Source organism: Propithecus coquereli, unplaced genomic scaffold (genome assembly GCF_000956105.1).
Source record: "Propithecus coquereli isolate 6110/MARCELLA unplaced genomic scaffold, Pcoq_1.0 Scaffold30, whole genome shotgun sequence".
Classification (NCBI taxonomy): domain Eukaryota; kingdom Metazoa; phylum Chordata; class Mammalia; order Primates; family Indriidae; genus Propithecus; species Propithecus coquereli.
Genome location: NW_012148619.1, coordinates 4408820 through 4420509, shown reverse-complemented (window position 1 = coordinate 4420509; position 11690 = coordinate 4408820). Strand labels below are relative to the sequence as shown.

The window sequence follows — 11690 nt, the reverse complement described above, 5'->3', positions numbered from 1 at the left end:
TTACCATTTAATAAACCTACATGTCTTTTCCAAGTTCCCAGTGCTTTCTCATGCTCATTTTGAAGATTAAGAAACTTTTCTTCATTTTCTTTTACCTTCTCCCTTTGCAGCTCATTATCTCTTTCAAGGGTCTGCAATAAAATTAATTATCCAAAAAATAATCAATACCACATTAATGAATTTTGATGTGTTTTATGTTGCTTGGACCTTTGCTTCTAACATGCTGAAAGTGCCATACAGATCAGTGATAATGTGCTATCTCAACAATAATTTTAATAAATTAATGGAAAGGTACTTATAGTTTAGCTAACAGGAAATAGGGGGAGGTTATGATAAAGAAATGGCTATAAAAGGGTATAAAAACATTGCCATTATTCAGTTTCACTGCATAAGTTTTAATGTACTGAAAAAGTAATATAAAGTGCAGCACTGAAAAGTATGAAATGTAGCATAATCCAGCCTAACCCTACCAAAGAAATTTAACTACCACATAACACTTTTTCCATTATCCATTTTCGAAATTAACTGGCTAGAAAACCTTAAATACAATTTTAATTTCAAATTAATACTTTTTAAGCATAATTTAAATATCTGCCATATTAACTTAATTACTTCATTGAATTAGTGTAATTAACACCATGCTACCCCTCCCCCAAAATAAACTTATAAAGAGTAAGAATACTACCAAGTGTTTTATAAGACTAGGATTTTAAAGCTATTAAATTAGTGTCACTAATATTATGTTTCTTCAATGTCTGCTGATAATCCAAGTAAACTTCTGTAGAAAAATAAATAGTAAGAACTCTTACCTACATTTCTAATACATCTGGAACTTTAAGTTCATTTGTTTATTATTATTAAAGATATGTACACTCAGGGTAAAAATTTCAAGCCACACAAAAGGATACAGAAAGAAAAGGTAAAGTTATCCTCTATCAGTTCTCCTCCCCAGAAGTAACCACTTTAGCAGTTTCTTGTGTATCCTTCCAGAAATTGTCTATAAACATACAAGTATATAAAATATATCTTTTAAAATACAGATGAGACCATATCATATTGTTCTATGTTTTTTTAAAAAAATTTTGCTTACTTTCCGTATCACTATATATAAATCCATCTCACTTAAAAGGTTTCACAGTATTTCATCTGCTTAAAGAGTTCTCAATTATATCTATTAATAGAATTGAATTCTATTAATAGAACATCAATACACAAAGTTACAATTATGCAAAATCATGGCACCTTATATGCATTTTACAATTTTAACATGGAGATTCTCCTCTAGCTCATAAGGAGCTATGCTATGCACTTTGAGAGCACCCAATAAATACCTGTTTTGATTCCCTCTATCTCAGGATAATAATTTTTTTTTTTTTTTGAGACAGAGTATCGCCATCGCCCCATGTAGAGTGTAGTGGCATCATCATAACTCACTGCAACCCAAACTCCTGGGCTCAAGCAATCCTCCTGCCTCAGTCTTCCCAGTAGCTGGGACTAAAGACAGGCATACACCCCGACATCCAACTAATTTTTCTATTTTTATCAGAGACAGTCTTACTCTTGCTCAGGCTGGTCTTGAACTCCTGAGCTCAAGCAATCCTCCAACCTCGGCTTCCCAGAGTACTAGGATTACAAGCGTGAGGCACCATGCCTGGTCAACAAATATTTTTATAAAAGTAACATTTCCTTAATTTATAGATATATACACAGTCATGTGATGCTTAATGACAGGGATACATTCTGAGAAATGTGTCCTTAGGCAATTTCATCTTTGTGCAAACATCACAGAGTGTATTTACACACACCTAGATGATATAGCCTATTTCTCCTAGGCTACAAACCTGTATAGCATGTTACTATACTGAATACTCTGGGCAACTGTAACACAATGGTAAGAATTTGTGTATCTAAAGATATCTAAACATAGAAAAGATATAGTAAAAATATGGTATAAAAGATAAAAAATAGTATTATCTGTATAAGGCACTTAAAACATGAATGGAACTCGCAGGACTAGAACTTGCTCTTGATGAATCAGTGAGTGAGTGGTGAGTAAATGTGAAGGCCTAGGACATTACTGTACACTACTATAGACTTTATAAATATTGTGCACTTAGGCTACACTAAATTTATTTTAAAATTTTTCTTTCAATAATAAATCAATCTTAGCTGATTGTAATTTGATAAACTTTTCAATTTTTAACTTTTTGACTCTTTTGTAGTAACACTTTGAACAACTTATAAAAATATTTTTACTTATATCCTTATTCTATAAGCTTTTTTCTATTTAAAAAATTTTTTTTTAACTTTTTAAACTTTTTTGTCAAAAACCAAGATACAAACACACACATGAGCCTTGGCCTACAGCTCAGGATCATCCATATCACTGGCTGCCACCTGAACATCTTGTCCCTCTGGAAGATCTTCAGGGCAAATAACACTCAAGGAGCTGTCATCTCCTATGATAACAATGCCTTCTTCTGGAATACCTCCTGAAGAACCTGCTTGAGGCTGTTTTACAGTTAACTTTTTTTATAAGTAGAAGGAATAGACTTCAAAATAACAATATAAAGTATAGTAAACATATAAACTTGTAACACAGTCATTTATTATCAAGTATTATATACTGTACATAATTGTATGTTCTATACTTTATATGAATGGCAGTGCAGTAGGTAGGTGTACACCACCATCACCACAAACACATGAGTAAGGCATTGCACTATGATGTTGTTATGGCTACAATGTCACTATGTGATAGGAATTTTTCAGCTCCATTATGATCTTACGGGGGACTACTGTCATATACGCAGTCTATCATTCACTGAAACGTTGTTATGTGGCACATGACTATAACAGAGAAGTTTCTAAATATTTACAGTGGTATATAATTAATAGATGCTTAGTACTTTAACATTCTAACAAATATTTTACATTATCTATTTTACTGATAACATATTGTATTTTAAGATATACAAAGTTTACAGAAGATATGGGAGAATAAACCACAGTCTCTATTCTACTAATAATAAATGACCAAGAGCACCATGTTCTTAAAACAGTATACTAGATGTCAGTCATTTCCTGTCCCCACCATATCCCCATCTAAAAGAAACTGTCTATTTCAGGTATTCTCTGTTTCAGTTTTTTGGAGACATTCATCCTTCCATTACAATTTTGACCTATTACTTTCTCAGTCTGCTGCACAAATCAGGTTATCCTTCTCTCTTCTGTCATGGGTCTCCTGTTTCCTAGACGCCATAGTTTCCTCTTTCTTGGTTTACTCCCTTGTCTTGGTAGTGCAAACTTTACGTTAATATTACTTCTTGATAAAGGACATGTGGATGGTAAATTTCTGGAGATCCTACATGTCTGAAAATGTCTTTATTCTACAATTAGTTTGACAGAATATAGTACAGCAATCAATTTTTCCCCAACTTCTGAAGGCATGGTTCTATTGTCTTCTGTATTCCATTGTTGCCACTGAGAAATCTGAAGCCATTATGTTGCCATTCTCTTTTTTTTTTTTTTTTTGAAACAGAGTCTCACTCTGAGTGGAGTGCCATGGCATCAGCCTGCTCACAGCAACCTCAAACTCCTGGGCTCAAGTGATATCCTCCCACCTTGGCCTCCCATACTGCTAGGATTCAGGTGTGAGGCACTGTGCCCAGAGCCATTCTCATTCTTAATCCTTTGTATATGACCTACTTTTTTTCCCTACAGTTTTAGAATCTTCTCCTTACGTGTAGTACAAAATTTTATAATGATATGCATTGGTATTGGGCAAGACAAATTCATATCCTTCAAAGCCTGGGTAACTTTTTTGTATTATTTCTTTGATCATTTCCCCTCCTTTCATTTTCTCTGTTCTCTAAAACTCACCAGACATCTTGGAATGACTCTCTAATTTTCTTTCTCTCCTGTTTCCTATCTTTTTGTCTTTTGGTTCTACTTTCTAGAAGACTATCTCAGCATTATCTTCCAGCCATTCCACTATACCTTTTATGTCCCTTAATGTATTTAAGGGCTCTCTTATGAGTATTTCTTTATAGACATCTAATTCTTGTTTTGTGAATAAATACATTTCCTTTAACTAAATATATTTTCTTAGTTTCTACAAGGTTTTTTCATTACTCTGTTTTGTCCGTTTTTCACATTGGAAACTTTCTTCAAATGCCCAGTAATCCTCAACTATCTGGTCATATTTAATAATGTGATATTAAAAGGCTGGTTGAAAGTTTTGTCAAATGGTGGGTTTCACTATAGGTTGATCTGACTGAGATATTTCATTGGAGAGCTTAACTGCAGCAGCTACAGTCTTTTCTCTTGGGCAGGTTACTTTCCCTGGAAAGGAGAACCATTCTCTTGCCTGGGAGTTAGGCTAGCTGTCCTCTAAATGAGGAAACTAGGCTGGGAGGTCTCACCATTTAGAATTTAGACTTTCCACCCTGTTTTCAATATCACACTCCCAGTAATGTACTGGTGAACTGATTCTAAAAAAAAAAAAAAAAAAAAAAGCCTGATTTGTAGCATTTACTATTTTTGTTAGTGTTATATATTTCCATCATGGTCGATGTCAAACTGTCACTGGTTTAACAATCAATTCTCAAAATTCCTTAATATCTAATAACCAGCTCTCACTGGCACAAGCTGGCTCTAGCACACCACAAGATCCCCTCCCAGCCTCAGCTATCCCTCAAACTCTCCAACATAAACCTCCAATCTTCTGCCAAGTAAGAGAGAGGCACTGCCTATTTGCACAGCCTGGGGAAGAGAATCTGGGGTTGTAATGGCTTCTTATATAGATCTTCCAGTTTTTGGCTTCAATTGTATACCCTACTTCAAGAGGCACACAATACTTGTAATTCCTGACCATTTCTGCATCTTTGACTTAGGTTTCTATTTCCTTTCTGTGCTAAGTAAATTACTGTCAATCTGGTTTCCACTTTTAACACTTTTTTTTTTATCTTTTCCTCCCCCTATTTCCTTGTCCTTGTGGATTTATTAATGCCATTTATCGCAGTTTCAAAAGGAGGTAGAAGTGACTGTGGGGTTCAATTCAACATGTTTCACTGGTATCCCTGATCAGGCAATATCTGAACTTGGAAAGACTGTGAGTTTAGTCACTGTTCATCATTCTTTCATTTAGTAAGATTTAATGAGCTACTACTATGTGGCCAAACACTGCTTTAGGTTCCTATGCTACATCATTGAAAATGTTGCTGTCCTCATGAAGTTTATATTCTATCAGGAAATTATTTTGTGTTATTTGCATCTGGATTAACAAATCTGCAAACCATCTCTGAAAACATGGATATTGTGAAAGGTCAAAATGAAACCATCTGCTATTGCTTTAATCTACCAAAAACAAAGTAAATTGTCCTAGTTAATACTATGACTATAGGAACAAACTAAGCAAATTATTCTTAATACTATGACTAAGAGAATATAATTATATTCATAACTGTACTAAATTATAATTAAATCATAGTAGAAAATATTTTCTATCATGAGAATTTAGCTATGTTCTAAATTTTACTACTAAAAGAGTAAGACAGATGACAGCATGATTGCAGAGCACTGAAAAACAGTTGGCCATTATCAGGAGTAATGATCCCTTTTAGTACAGGTGGAATGAGAATGCTCCTCAAGAAAACACTTGAGATATCTATGCAGCGTAATGCGGCAACAGTTCAACATTAATATTTTGTTATGCTATATATCAATGGTTCTCAGACACCAGTCTGCAGACAAGTACTGATCCATGAGAAAATTTTCACTAGTCCGTGGCAAAAAATGTCAATATAAGGGCATCAATGTCTTTTCTTATAAAGGACTGTCCTTTATCCTGAGATTATATCCTTAATATACTTTTGATGATAAAATGTTCTTTTATAAAGTGACAGTAATGATAGATGGTATTGTTCGGTTTTTTTAAATATCTTTACTAATCAAAGATAAAAAACTGACAAATCTATCCTCTTCTTGATGATGCTTTGAAATTTTACTGCAAAAAATCTAGTTTCTCTTTGTACTATCAAGGCTCAAGTAATAATTATGATAGTTAAAGAAAAAGGCATTTGGGAAAAAAATAGAGAAAGGCATTTGGATTATCTAAGATATTAGCAGTCATAGTTAAAAGATCCTGGAATCATATTTATAGTCACTGTTAACTCAGAGAAACACATAACTATATATCTGTGACTACTGTAGGCTCTTCAGAATTCAATGACACATAAGTATTGGACTTAAAGCTCATGAAGGGGCAATGTATTATAATAGCTGTGGTCTTGTCATAACAGATCTAACAAAATTGGCAGCTCTCATAGATCCAGGAAAAATATCTTAATGGTACAATGTTGTAGAAATAGTGCTGGATTAGAATCAGGGCAAATATTTAATCCTGGTTTTGCCACTAATTATGAGGCTTTGAACTATAATGCTTATATTTTCTGGGCCTCTATTTTATCATGAAATGAAATGGTTGGATTAGCTAATCTTTAATAATTTCCTCACTCTAAAAAAATCTACATATCAACTCCTTTAAATAGATTAGGAGATGCTCTTGGTAATAGCTATACATAAAGAATTTGGTTAAATTATATCATATGTTTCTTGGACGAAGGTTCAATATATTACAAAAATAGCCTCAGTTTCTAACTTTAGGGTGGGAAGAGGAGACGGGAAGGCAATACTTGCTTATACAGCTGGACTTTCAGAAAAATTTTTTTACTAGTCTTTTACTGGAATAGGTGAAGGGATTAAAGGAAGGGAGAGGTCTGACTCTAGCCCACCACCTCTCTCTCCGTCTTCTATAGTATTGGGGCCAGGCAAAACTTTACATGAAAAACCACAGAATATAAATGGTTAGATTAATTTGCATTGCTCAGGTTAAATGTGATACCATTCAATGATGATAGACTCTGCATAATTTGTTGGGCCCGGTACAAAATGAAAAAAGCAGAGGAAAAGTACTATTAAAGATACTAAAATATAAAACTTTTTCCTTTCCGGGGGAGGGGGCCAAGGGCAACATACGTAACCTAAACATCTGTACCCCCATAATATGCTGAAATAAAAAAAAAAAAAAACAACTTTTTCCTTTCCTTGCAGTCCCTCTCTCCCTCTCAACCTGTCATGGAGCTTTTTATTTTCTATTTAATATCATGATGTCATGACCCCTGGGCTAGAGGATATTCACAAGGCAAATGCAGACCCTTTCACGTGTCTAAGGGCCTCATCACACAACTCAGCATGAGCAAGATCCACCAGTTACCAAGTTTCCCTTCTTGCCAGCTGCTGGACCCTTCTACCGTACCCTGACCACGGGTGGGGAAGTCAATCTTATCTTCACCCCAACCCATGGCAGATGCGTGACTCCCAAGGGATTTCAACCACCTGGAGTGATGTACTCAATACTTGGACTGGGGATTCACCCTGCCCCAGCCCCCTGCCAAGTCTGCTGCCTAACGTGCTAAGGCATAGCCAACCTGGAACAGGGCCAACTATTGCCATGCCTTGCCCCACAATGCTGTGGGGCACATGTACTCAACCTAGACTCCCCCTGTCTACACCAAGGCACCCACCAAGTAAAGGTTAACAGCAGAACATAGGCGTTTCCCTGCAAATGTGACCCAATTGACCTGCAGCAGTGGTAGGATAGGAGCAGCGAGGAGGCAGCCAGGCAGGGCCCAGGTTGGCAGAGGGTAGAAGAACCAGCAGCTAAGAACCAGACCTGGGAGGTAGTAGGGAAAAGACAATGCCTGAGCTGAGGCTTCAAGCCTCATTCAAGCCCCCAGCACATACTCCATTGTCCCGTAAGACTTAATTTACAAAGAGTAAATTCAAAGATAAAAATTAATAAAAACTTCAAGACAGTGACCATGAAATATTAAACCTGAAGCAGGAAGCCCTTCTGAGTGTGGGTCCCTCTGCAACTGCACTGGTCATATACTTATGAAGCTGGCCCTGGTCTCTACTGATGGTAGTATCTATGTGGGAGGTGACTGTAGTTTTCATGGGAAACATTCTGCTTTACCCTGTTTCCTTTGCTACCAAGAAGCTCTTCAAAAGGGCAGAAATATCTTCTGCTGGCCACCCCAGTTGAACATGCTCCCAACTTCTTCGAGTTGGACAACCCATCATTTGGCCCAGTGACACCCAGAGCAGTTCCTGCCCATCTCTCTGCCCTCCCCCCAACCTCTACATTCCTTCATGTGGAGCCAAGGAACCACCAAGGTTCTCTCCTGTGCACTCTTCTAGGGCCATAGAGCATTAGCACAAGCATAATACACTTTAAGCCTCATTGGTGCAGATTACTCCGAAAACCTTTTTTTCAAAATTTCTAGATTAAAACTGGGCATCAGTTGTTATGTTGTGGTAAACGTCTGAACTTTAAGAAACATACGCCAACATACTCCACATGAACATATCACGTTCTACTCTACTGGCAACACTAAAGTGGACCTTTAGCTTTCTACAGCATCTCAAGCACCTATCCAAGGAAAAAGATGGCAGTCTCCCATAATGTCTTCCCCTCCCCAGTCATTTTCTTATATATACTAGAAAGAGGATGATGAGGTGATTATTGTGGTAGTAGTGCCAATTTTATCATGTTCCTGTAAAGAGGGATCTGCCCCAAACTTCTGAGAGCTGGCTGATTGTTCTCTTAAAATGTGGTTGACATTTTCACCTTTTATTTTCAGTATTAGATCATGGCCACAATTCTAAGACAAAGAAAAAAATCCCATTCACCCTGTTACAAAATGAAGGCAGATACTTGATAAATTTTAACATTTAACTAGTGACTTAAATGTTGAAAAATATATATTCATTACTTTAGGCACTGATACCAAATTGATGAAGGAGGTCAATATCTTACCTCTAGAATTCAAACGATCTCAATAAAATTGGAAAGAGGAATGCAACTAAGCAGAGGAAGCTCATTAGATGGAAATATACTAAAATATATATGTATATATAAACCTGATTATTTTCTTTTAGCACCTTCAATTCTGCCTCCATTTCAGTATTAGCTTGAATTTGTTGCTGAAGTAACTGTTGCATATGTTGGAAAGAAATGATGATATCCTTGAAAAATATATAAATATACAATATCAATTTTTTAAAAGTTTTAAGATAGCAGTTATCTTTCTAAACTCATTCTTCCAATACATTTTCTAGTTTCTTAACCCATTATCCTTACAGTTTAATTTCAATACTTTATATTAAACTAATGAGATATTTTATAATTTAATATCTAAAATAATTTCTAATACATAATTTCCTACAAAGTACTATTTCCAAGACTCCGTCAAATAATTAATAGTTTTTTTAAATGACTATAGACTCTAAGACATTATTGAAAAATATGAAGAATTCAAAACTAAACATTTGTTGGCTTGCCCCTCCCAAACAGTAAATATATCACTAATAAAATGTCATATGGGCTATAATATTATAAAATGTCATAATGGGATGCCATGGTATGCATTCAGAATCAAATAGAGGAAAGGCAGAAAAGAAAAAAGAAACAGGAGTAATTTTCTCTCACACACCTTTAAGAATTATAAACATCAAACAGATTCAAATGAGAGCATACTATCCTGAAAAAGCAGACACTGAGCATAAATGCATTTCAATAATTATCTGCCACTGGTACCACTGGTCTAAACTATCAAGGAAAAAATTATTTTTTAATGGAAGCGTATGTGTGACTGCTTAAAAAAGTATCCATTCAATACACATTAACTGAGTGCTTACTATGTGCTATGCACTGTGCTAGGCGTGACTGCATTTATTATTTAACTTGTTTATTTCCCACATTGTATCTGATTTTTAAAATATTTACTGGCTTCCAAAATTGCTTACTTGTTTTTCTTCTCGAATACGGGTAACCTCTTCATTAATCTTCTTATTTAATTCCAATTCCTTTTAAAATTTGCATAATTTTAGTTACGATATAAAATTGAACAAATTCTACATTAAATTCAGTGCTCAACAAATTTGGGAGTGTTATGACCTATTATTACCCCAGAGGACCCATATTTGTTTGTGGTTGAAACAGTGACTTCAGTCAACTGAAGAAGCTATTATATACCCAATACAGTCTGGTGCAAACTTGTAAATGTTAAAAACTACAAACTTTCTCATCTCCAAAGCTGTTCTGGAGATACCATCATACCACAAGATTACTCAAAACCATATTACAGTAGAAATAAAATGGTTAAAGCCAAATTTTATTGTCCTAAAGTCTTGCTAATGGCAAAAAATATCTAATAAAAAGAAAAAAATCCTAATACCTTAATCTTTTTATTATATATTAATATATCACTTTACAAGGACGATTTTTGTTATAATCCTGAAATTCTCATTAATTTTATAAACTTGAATACATTTAACCAAATACCATGTTGAGTCTTTCTTGAAGTTCTTGAAATTTTTGTTCTTTAATTGTTAGATTGATGTTTTCTTCTCCCATCTTATATTGACATGTGACCTTGGACTTTATCAAGTCTGAGGCTACCTTTTTTAGTTCCTTAACATAAGAGACATATCAAACAGAAAATTAGTATACATATTTTATCAAAGCAAGGTACTTTCCTGACAGCTTCAAAATTCATCTTTAAACCTATAATTATAATTTGCTATATTTTATAAATCAAGATAACATTACTGGTCCATCAAGGTCTATCTCCCCTAGTTTCCTTGCAAGATTAGAGAAGGTGGGAACATAATCTGTGGTTATGAATTATGCAAAGCCAATCAGAAAGATAGAATGCATGACCTTAGATCTTAGAAAGAATGTACTAGCTAAATGAACTAACCAGCTAGAATTAGGGCGTTTTCATTCATTACTTATTCAACATCTTCTGAGATAAAATGATAAAGAAATCTCAATTCCCAAGTTTATAAGAAAAATTTATGTGAGAAATTATTACAACACAATGTGATGAGTGTTATGTTACAGAAATGTATAAAAGACACAAAGAAGGAAACTGTTTGAAGGCATCAAGAAGGCATTACACAGAAAGGTGATATTTGAACTGAATCTTTAAAGATAAATTTGCAAAGAGGACAAAAAAGGGTAGACATTCCAGGCAAAAGGTTCTATATTTGCAAAAGGCTAGCATGATATTTTTCAAGACAACAGAACTAATAAGCTACAACTCGAGCTAATACATTATTTTGGGGGACAGAGTATTCGTAGTTGTAACTAGAAATTTGGCAGGATTCAAATATTGAGAGGGATTTGTATGTCAAACTAAAGAGTTTTAATTTTATCCTACAAAAAATAGGGAATTAACCATTGAAAGATTTTGAGGAGGAGAATAAGATAACAAGATTTGCATTTTAGAAACATAACTGCAATGTTGTGGAAGGTGGAACTGAGGATATAAAAGAAGTCTTCATTTGTGAAGTTACTTGTCCACTGAGTTTAGCAGATACCAATCAACCACATTAAAATCCTGAAACATCAACTTCTGAATTGGTGATTGTATTGCTGATGTTCTGTGTATACTAACTATACTGAATACTCAGGGATCTCATTTTCACAGTCTTGACTACACAGCATCTGATTCCCTTTGTATTTTAGAAGAACTCTACAATATAAGAGACTACTGACCACCAGAGAAGCTGAAATGCCAGATACTAGCTTTATAAGCATGAAGCCAGGCTCTGCTAATCAG

At 34.8% G+C, this 11690-nt stretch overlaps 1 protein-coding gene across 1 annotated transcript in view; it reads right to left on the bottom strand.

Annotated features, from left to right (window-relative positions):
- CCDC73 (coiled-coil domain containing 73) overlaps positions 1 to 11690 on the bottom strand; it is a 93828-nt gene that overhangs the window by 22865 nt on the left and 59273 nt on the right. The window contains 4 exon segments of the mRNA XM_012649625.1: positions 5 to 131; positions 8986 to 9090; positions 9871 to 9930; positions 10409 to 10537. Coding sequence (XP_012505079.1) covers positions 5 to 131; positions 8986 to 9090; positions 9871 to 9930; positions 10409 to 10537 — 421 coding nt within the window.